The 9100-nt window shown below is 51.9% G+C and overlaps 1 protein-coding gene across 1 annotated transcript; it reads left to right on the top strand.

Moving 5' to 3' along the window:
• The first annotated feature begins 854 nt into the window (after positions 1-854).
• TAS1R3 (taste 1 receptor member 3) lies at positions 855-9100 on the top strand. Its single transcript, XM_067566655.1, has 6 exons — positions 855-1033; positions 2855-3155; positions 4483-5262; positions 6551-6754; positions 7057-7177; positions 8172-9100. Exons 1-6 carry the CDS (start codon positions 855-857, stop codon positions 9098-9100), a joined length of 2514 nt encoding a protein of 837 aa, XP_067422756.1.

Genomic DNA, 9100 nt, shown 5'->3' with positions numbered 1-9100 from the left:
GTTTTAAATTATCCACCCTGAAAGGAGTCTAATTCTCAAAGGGTGGGTGCTGAACACCTTCTGAAATCTAGGGCCCCCTATGGTATCTCAAGCTGAGCAGCCAGTATCACTAGTCACCTTAGAAAATCTTGGCCTGCTAGTCTGAGACCATCACCGTGGTACCTGGCTGTGTTACTCAAACAGAAAACAAAGCGCAATTTTCGGAAAGCAAACATTTACTCTAATAAAAGGCCAGATCCTGCAAGGTGCAGAGCACTCTCATGACCAAGCTTCAGTCAGGCACAAAAGCACAACTTCCATGCAGAGGCACACTGGATAAGATGATCTGCAGTAATCAAGAGCTGTTGTTGACACAAGACGACACACAAATCCAGGTGTCTGTGAAATTTGCAAACAGGAGACAGTTTTTGCAAATTCAACTCCGTGAAAGAAATCATGTAAAGCAACTTTATTCAAATTGGATCATCTCCAGGGCCTGGGACCTGATCCTGCCTGCCTGCCTGCCTCAGGGAAACAGATCCTACTTGCAGAACTCATCCCATTGAAGTCAATAGGACTCCTTGCCTGAATGCCAGCCACTCGCTGAGTGAAGGGAGCCAGGATCAAGCCCCTGGTTTGCAGAAAAGCCCATGCATAGGTCACTGGTGTACATTTGACTACTGAGAACCAAACATCGAGTTCTCTATTTAATGTATTTTGCTAAACAAATTCACCTGGGTCATTCTCTCCCCTTCTAATTCTATTTGACAAGATTTTTTTGGGACCTGCCGCTGCAAGATTCTCTCTTCACCCCCTCGGCTCCCTGTTGCCTTTTTAAGTTTCCTGTGAACCCTTAGCTCTGAAGTAGCAAAGCCATGGCCAGAGTCCTGCTGCTGTACCTGACCTTTGGCTGCTCTGCAGCTTATGGACGCACATGCATGTCGGCTCAGTTTAAAAAGCCTGGTGATTACATCCTGGGAGGCTTATTCCCTTTTGGAATGAATACCATGAACCTGAGCCAGCGACTGGAGCCCACTGTGGTCGTGTGTGAAAGGTAAGAAGGTATCTGTCAAGGATATCACCCTAATTGGCACAGAGTGACTTTGGTCACGCCAGGGGGGAAGGGAGGAGGGGAAACGGTCTTTTATGTAGCAAATAATAGGATGTCTTAGTCACAGCAGATGACATCGGAGGCGAGTTAGGAAGAAAGAACACTATGGTAGGAGGCATGATGGGGCACTGAGGGCATTGCCATGACGATGGCAGATGTTGAAATGGGAAATCTTCAAAGCTCTTCTGCTGATGTTATTCATTCTAACATCAGATGCCACCGCCCCGCTCCACACACGTTTGAATCTGAGATTTTAATGGCACTGGCCCCGTTTGGCTTTTAACACTAGAAGGATTCTGCTGTATCTAGCACGATGACGTAAATAGTTTGAGGTTTTGGACAGAACAATAAGTGCACTGGACTCTGGCAGACAGTGAAGGGTTCTTATCGCATTTGTAACCCTTTGAGAAGCTCACTGGGTCTTTGGGGGAAGATGCTTATCAACAAGGATAAGATGATCCTGGCAAGGTGATCAGCACCCTTCACTCTCACCAAATTCAGCCAGAGCGGAGGAGGCTCAGCACCTGGCATGACTGAGCCGCCCTATGCATTTAAGTGTTTCCATCCCTGTTTAGCAAAGCATTTAAACACATGTGTAACTCTAAGTGCAGGTCTTCCAATCAAGGGGAGTTAGGCTCCGACTCCGCATGTGCTTAAGTGAAGAAAGGTATGGCTGAAAAGTGAGGACATTCTTCCTTGGCTAGTTCCTGCTGCATGAAAGCCCCAGAACACAGATGCAATAAAGACTTTTGTGGAACGGGTGAAATATTGATAAGGTACCACACATCCCGCTGACACTTAAATTTGGAGTTGATTCCGCACGCCCATGTGCCGAGGTACAAACAAACCTGGGGGCAGTTCATTTCTTCAGGTGGAAGATATGTGCATCTCGGCAGCATCTGGCCTTTTTGATTTGAGTCAGCTGCCAGAAAAAGCCAGCGGCAGAAGAAACAAACTTCACATGGATCAAACGTGGGGGGACTCCAGACACCAACTCCAGAGAACCATCAGCCACATTTCCCAGCATCCATTCACACAATATGTTTTATTTTTCTGTGGCTGAATGCTGCAGGCAGGGCTCAGCATGAACTAGAGAATTCACTTGACTGGCACTCTAGCTCTTACCTGTATACTTGCAATTGATATTTTTTTGTCAGTTTCACCAAATTAGTCACATTTGCAGGGACTTACAGGTTGCCAACTATGCCCACACTTCCATTTTTGGGGAGTGGAGGAGAGACCCTTGTGTCCCATCCACTGTCTGACCACTGTAGAGGGCAGAACTGAAGTCAACAGCATGCTCCGTGCACGATAGCATGGTTTAGTGGTTAATACATAGAAAGCCAAGTGCCCTGGGTTCGAATTCCATCTCTGCCACAGACCTCCTGTGTGACGCCAGGTGGATCAATTCCCCTCTCTGTGTCTCAGTTTACTCACCTGTAAAATGCAGGTAATATACTTACGTACCACCTAATGGAACTGCAAAGCCGAATTCATTAAGTGCTTGCAGATCTTCAGGAAGAAGGTGCAAAGTCTTACAAAAGCCCTGGTTACAGTCAAGCTCTGCTGATCATTAAGTCATCTCCTGTAGAGCCCAGCTTTGCTAGCGGCAGGCTCAGCTGTAGTGTTCTGCACATCTGTGCTTATGCATGACTGCTGAGAGATCAAACAGCATAGAATAAATTCATCCCTCGTGCAACTGCACTGATCAGCCTGGCTTCATGCCGTTCTAGGTCACTGCTTTGCTGTTTCCCCTGCCTGCAGGTTGTACGTGACTGGCCTGATATGGGCTCTAGGGATGAAGTTTGCCATCGATAAAATCAACAACTCCACTTCACTCCTCCCAGGAATAAAACTGGGCTACGAAATCTACGACACTTGCTTAGAGCCCGTGGTGGTCATGCAGCCCAGCTTGTGGTTCCTGGCCAGGGAGGGCAGCACTGGAATCGGAGTCACGTGCAACTACACAGACTACCAGACCCGAGTGACGGCTGTGATTGGGCCTGACCTCTCAGACCTCGCTCTGATTACAGCTAAGCTCTTCAGCTTCTTTCTCATGCCACAGGTAAGTCTTTGGAGAATCAAGGCTTTTGCAGTAGAGGGGTTTGGACCAGGGATGGTGAGAGGAAGAACTGTCTAATGGTTAGAGCATTAGCGTGGGCACTCAGGAGAGCTGGATTCAACTCCCTGATCCACCACAGATGTGAGTGAGTTACTTAGTCTCTCCGTGCGTCAGTCCCCTCCATCTGTAAAATGGGGAAGGCAGCACTGGCCTACCTCTCAGGGATGTTGGGTGGCTAACCACACTGATGACTGTGTGGGGCTCGGCCACTGCTCCGATGAAGGGCTATCAAAGACGGACCGATGGGTTGGGTTTTCCTGATCACACATGAGCTCCCTGGCTGGTGCCAGCAGGCGGCTGTGGAGACAGAAGCTCCCTGGCTGTACACGTTGCTGCTGTTGAGCGAATAGATCGAAATGCAGCTCTGTGGGTCAGTTTTGGGTCTGAGCCTGTGAGGTGCTGAGCACGCCAGATTCCTATCAACCTCAGTGGACTCAGGGGGCTCAGCACCAGGCCCTCTGGTGCCCCCAGAGGGAATAGGGCAGATCAGAAATCCCCTTTAAACAGGCGGCCGAGTGAAAACGCAGCGTGAGTGAGGAAATGACTAGTGGTGGCAGTTTGTACACCGGGGAAAGTCACGGCTTTTCATTCTGATGCCTGCAGTCCCTCCAATCAATCCATCTCCTTCCTTCCTTCCTGTGCCTTTACCCTGAACCTGTCTCTTAGGGACCCAGCGATCTCAGATGTAATCGGACTGGGAGACAAGCGAGAGCAGGTGGTTCTGGCCCTGAACACTCTCCCTGGCCAGCGTGGCTCTCAAAGGGCACATCTACGCTGGAGCTGGAGCTGTAATTTCCAACGTGGCGAGATGTCCGCACGCGAACGCAGTCTAAGCTAGTGAATTATAAACAGGAAACTAGTCGTGGCTGCGCAGGCCGGTCTGGCCTACCCAAGTCCTATCCCAGCCGACATCCTAGGTCTCTATTCAGGGTGGGCAGCCCGTCCCACAGCCTCCGCCACCACGACTCCATGCTGTTTTTAGCTCAATGAGACCTAGCGCGGGGACGTCTGCCCAACCTGGAAATGACCCCTCCAGTCCAGACACGGTGGGGGAGACCAGATCTTGTGTGTCTGTTGGTGAGAGAGACCAGCTGAGCTGTGTGGCTGGGAAGCTTGTCTCCCTCGCCCACAGAAGTTGGGACAATACAAGATCTTGCCTCACCCACCTTGTCTCTCTAACATCCTCGGACCGACAGGGCTACCCCACCACTGCCTACCTCCCGTTCAGTGCAGATGTATCCAGACACACTGGTTTCTCCCCCATTTCCAGGTCAGCTACGGAGCCAGCAGCGAGAAACTCAGCAGCGTGGAGTATTACCCCTCCTTTTTCCGGACAGTCCCCAGCGATAAGAGCCAGGCGGAAGCCATAGTGCAGCTGCTCGACACGTTTGACTGGAACTGGATTGCTGCCATCGGGAGTGACAATGAATACGGCCGCGAAGGGCTAGGCACCTTCTCCAGCTTGGCCACAGCCCGGGGCATCTGCATAGCCTATGAGGCGCTGCTTCCTGCTGAGCTCTCCGTCCCACAAGATCACAAGACAGTGGAGACAATAATCAAGCACATCAATGAGACCCAGGTGAATGTGATTGTCCTCTTCTCTCTCGACAGGCCAGTGCAGGCCCTGCTGGAAAAGTGGCTCACTCATGACCTGAGCCAGAAGGTCTGGATTGCCAGTGAGGCCTGGGTTATGTCTGACATAGTCACCTCCATCCCTAACATCCAGGCCATTGGGACCGTCATTGGCTTTACCGTCAAGGGAGGCCAGGTGCCCGGCTTTCAGGACTACGTCTCTGACCTCTTCACATCCATCCAGCAGGAGAGTTTCTGCCAGGCTTCCTGGGAGCACAGCCATGAGGCCGATTCTTCCACGCTAGGCCTGCAGTGCCCACAATGCGACAACCTCTCCCTGCACCAGATCTCTCACTTGCTGGAGCACCAGCAGATCTACGCCGTGTACGTCGCTGTGTACAGTGTGGCCCACACGCTGCACCAGGTGCTGGGGTGCACAGCGGACGGCTGCCCAAAAGCAACGGTCAAATCCTGGCAGGTGAGCGAGGGCTGGGGTCTCAGTGGCAGCTTTTCACTCCTCCACGTCGGTCATGCTGCCCGGTTTTCCCCATCAACCCCTTTCCAAATGCTAAGATTGATCCCCCTAGCTGGCTCCCAACAGGAGCCCATCATCTGATCTGCACGGATCAACTCCTTTACTCAGTTACAGGATCTGCTGTAATGGATCGTGCCATTGGCCCATCAGGTCATTTCCTGCCTCTGGCAACGGCCAGGATGTGGTCCAGTGGTCTGGGAGTCAGGAGAGCTGGATTCTATTCCTGACTCTGCCGCTGGCATTCCAGGTGACATCAAGGCACATTAATTGCACTCTACCTGCCCCCATTTCTGCAGCTGTAAAACAGGGATAGTGATGCTTTGAGATCTACAAATGAAAAGTGCTGTGTGTGAACCGAGTATTTATTAACACAACCCCACTCTGCAATAAAGGGTCGTTAAACATTCAGCAGGCCACTGAATCAGGGATAATGCCAAGGATAATGCCCGTTCAATGCTTTAAAAAAGGAGGAGATTCCTTCCTGAGCCTGGCAGCTACCAGCTGATGCCCAGACGCCTGAGATCTGACGGTGCTACCTTAGCCTGCACAGGTGACAAGTGATTTCAATCAGAAAATGATGCACCCATACTCAGCCCATTACTGCACTCTGAGTGGGTCTGTCTACACTACAATGGAAGCCAGGGTTGGTAGAATTCGCGTCAGCAAACCATGGGTGTGTTAACCTAGGGCTTGAGCGTCTACACTCATTTGTAACCCCAGGTTAGGAATTGTTGAACTCTAGGGTCCCAACCTGGGGCTCCAGAATCTACACTGCCTCATGTGGGTCTGAGTCCAACCACCCATATCCCAGACTTCCTAGTGCCCTCCCAAAATGTGGTTGTTCTAGCCCTTTGTTTGTGGTGCAGTGTGGGAAAATGTGACTGTCCACCAAACTTGACTGTCCAGAGAACAAAAGAAAATCGGCCCAAGGGATTGTGGGATAGTTTTGGCAGACATCCAGAGTGGGAGTCCAAAGGGGCTGGGTCTGCACTGCAAAGCAACAGACCTTAAAGTCAGGTCAGGGCTTGCCTCGAAAGCTTGGATCTCATGGAGCCCTGGGACCTTGGATCCGAGCCCTGGGTTAGTGCAATGTGTGTGTAGACGGAAGGGGGGTAGCCTCGACCCCGGGCTCATGTTGCAGTGTAGACATACTCAGCACACCGCAATCATGAGGTGTGCTTGTATCTCGAGTAGACATACCCCAGTTCGCATTAATTGACTTTCTCTACAGCTGCTGGACATCATGCAAACGCTTCAGTTCACCGTTGATAATAAGTCCTTCCAGGTCGACCAGTTCCATAGCATGAACCAGGGCTATGAAGTAATGTTCTGGAGCTGGCAGAAAGACAGGCTCCAGTACATACCCGTCGGAGACTTCCGGGAGTCCCTACACATCAACACGGCCCAGATTCGGTTTCACACCATGGATAACAAGGTAAAGAGGGAGGGCAGAGGCGCTGTGAATCACAAGAACACGGTAACAAAGCCACTGCTACCTGCCCAGATTGCTTGCTGTGGCCACTCAAGACTCTTGGCTGCTGCAGTTTTTCCCGCTCCCAAATAGACTCCTGCTGTGTGAGCAAAAGGAGATTCCTCCTCAGCAGTATAGGGACTCAGACACACAGCTCTGGTCCTATCCAATCAGGGGCAGTGGTGCCCATACTCAGCCACTGCATCACAGTGTCTCCAAATATATGCTGCTGCTGCTGAAGGTCTGTGGCATTGTTCATCTTCCAGAAGCCTGTATCCACGTGCTTTCAGCGGTGTGACCCAGGGCAGATTAAGAGAGTGAAAGGATTCCACCTCTGCTGTTATGACTGTATCGACTGTGAAGTAAACACCTACCGGCACTCCCCAGGTGAGGCGTGGGAAAGGCGACTGTCTGAATAACCCCTATCCCAGCTGGCCCCTGACTTTAGGGTCACGCAGCTTCCTAGAGCCTCTCAGGAAAATTGGTGTCCAATTCTGCGCTGTTCCCCTGAGAGGCACAGTGCACAAGGTCCAGCCTATGGGGAGGAGGGACAAAGAAGGCTTGAAGCCATCTTTGCCCCGGCCTGATTCTAGCCCAGTGCTGTTCCCACTATAAGTTAGAGCGGCCACTCAGTTGTTCCAATTCACAGAAGCCTCCAGAGCGCTGAGTCACAACTCGAGATATCGGCAATGGCATGCACTACAGACATGCCCCTCTCCTGCCCCTAGTGCATCCCCTACACTTGTGAATAGGCCAGGGTCGATTATGCCAGCCCCAGGGTGGGGGAATTCTCCCCCAGTGCCTTGTGACACCCTTGCAGCCCCTGTACATTGCTCAAGTGGCATGTAGGGTCCAGCATGGGGAGATAGGGATGGTGAGAATCTCTCACTTGGATTTAATTGCCTATTGGTCTGCCCTTGCTACTGGTCCCTGTAGGATTGTTCCCTCTGATATATTCTCCTGTGCTTTGTCCTGCATTCTTCTGAAGGGTTGAAGTGACAGCTTCTTTACTATCCAATCCAGGCCAAAGCCCCTCTGATGGGATGGGATGTTTTTGTTTTGTGAGACGGTGAAAATGACCCATGGTAATATTCAAGGTCTTTTGGATGCTGTAGATCACGGTTGGGGAAGGGAGCGGAGCCAGAAAATACAGGGCTTGTTGGGGGGAGGAGAATGGGGAGTCACAAGCTCTGAAGATGCTTGCATATTTCTGGGGATGGCACTTTGAACCCAGGGATTGTAGGATCCAAATCAGCTGCTCAGTTTGCTTGGGCCGGTGATCCACCGGCACGAAATGCCTCGAACGGGGTCACTGCAGCCCAGGCTGATGGCGCGTGAAGCCGTGCCCCGCCTCACATCCCTCCCCATTGTTGGTTCTCAGATGACATGTTTTGCGTTGAGTGCCCAGAGCACCAGTGGTCGCCTGTACGAAGCGCCAAGTGTTACGACCGCAGCGAGAGGTACCTCTTCTGGGACGAGCCGCTCGTCATCGGCTTGCTGATGCTGCTGCTCTTCGCCGGGGTGCTGACCTGCCTGTCAGCAGTGCTCTTCCTTAAGAACCTCAACACGCCCCTGGTGCAGGCATCCGGGGGTGCCAGGAGCATCTTTGCCTTGCTCTGCCTCTTGCTGATGTGCCTCAGTTTGTGCCTCTATATAGGGAAACCCAGCACTACCATCTGTAGGGCCCGGTCGCCCCTTTATGTCCTGTGCCTCTGCGCTTGCCTCGCCACCTTCTTCGTCAAGTCGCTCGAGATTGTCTTGCTGACGGAGTTCACGAGCTGCCCCAAAAGCGCCTTGCTCTGGCTGACCCAGAAGAGGGCCTGGTTCGTTGTAGCCCTCGTCATCCTGATTGAGGGCCTGCTCTGTTTCTGGTATAGCTACTCGGCTCCAGACACCCTGGCGAGCAATTACAAGCTGCTGGCTTCCCAAGTTCTGATCCATTGTAACGTCCAGTCCTGGCTCGGCCTCCTTGTGATCCACAGTTACAACGGCAGCCTGGCGTTCGTCTGTTTCCTCTGCACTTTCATGGTGCAGACCCCTGCCAAGAAGTACAACGTTGCCCGGGGGATAACGTTCAGCATGCTGACCTACTTCGTGGCTTGGATCGCTTTCATTGCCATCTACACCAGCGCGATGCCCGTGGAGAAGCCCGTCGCCCCGATCATTAGCATGCTGCTGTGCACGCTCGGGTTCCTGGCGTCTTTCTACATTCCTAAATGCTACATCCTCTGGTTTAAGCCCGAATGGAACACGGTGGCTTATTTCCAGAGTTCCACCGAAGAGGTGTCTCGGGAGAAGGACTCTCATTAA

The sequence above is a fragment of the Emydura macquarii genome, unplaced genomic scaffold, assembly GCF_026122565.2.
Source record: "Emydura macquarii macquarii isolate MOO-44397 ecotype Brisbane River unplaced genomic scaffold, CSIRO-AGI_Emac_v2 contig_2768, whole genome shotgun sequence".
In the NCBI taxonomy this organism is placed as follows: Eukaryota; Metazoa; Chordata; order Testudines; family Chelidae; genus Emydura; species Emydura macquarii.
The sequence above is the reverse complement of the archived record's forward strand: the minus strand, read 5'-3'. Positions and strand labels throughout refer to the sequence as shown.

What these genes read in the sequence shown, in the direction of transcription:
- TAS1R3 (XM_067566655.1), top strand. Translation starts at nt 855, where the DNA reads ATGGCCAGAGTCCTGCTGCTGTACCTGACCTTTGGCTGCTCTGCAGCT. An exon ending in TTCACACCATGGATAACAAG is followed by an intron (nt 6,755 to 7,056) that starts GTAAAGAGGGAG and finishes TTCATCTTCCAG; the next exon opens with AAGCCTGTATCCACGTGCTT. An exon ending in CACCTACCGGCACTCCCCAG is followed by an intron (nt 7,178 to 8,171) that starts GTGAGGCGTGGG and finishes GTTGGTTCTCAG; the next exon opens with ATGACATGTTTTGCGTTGAG.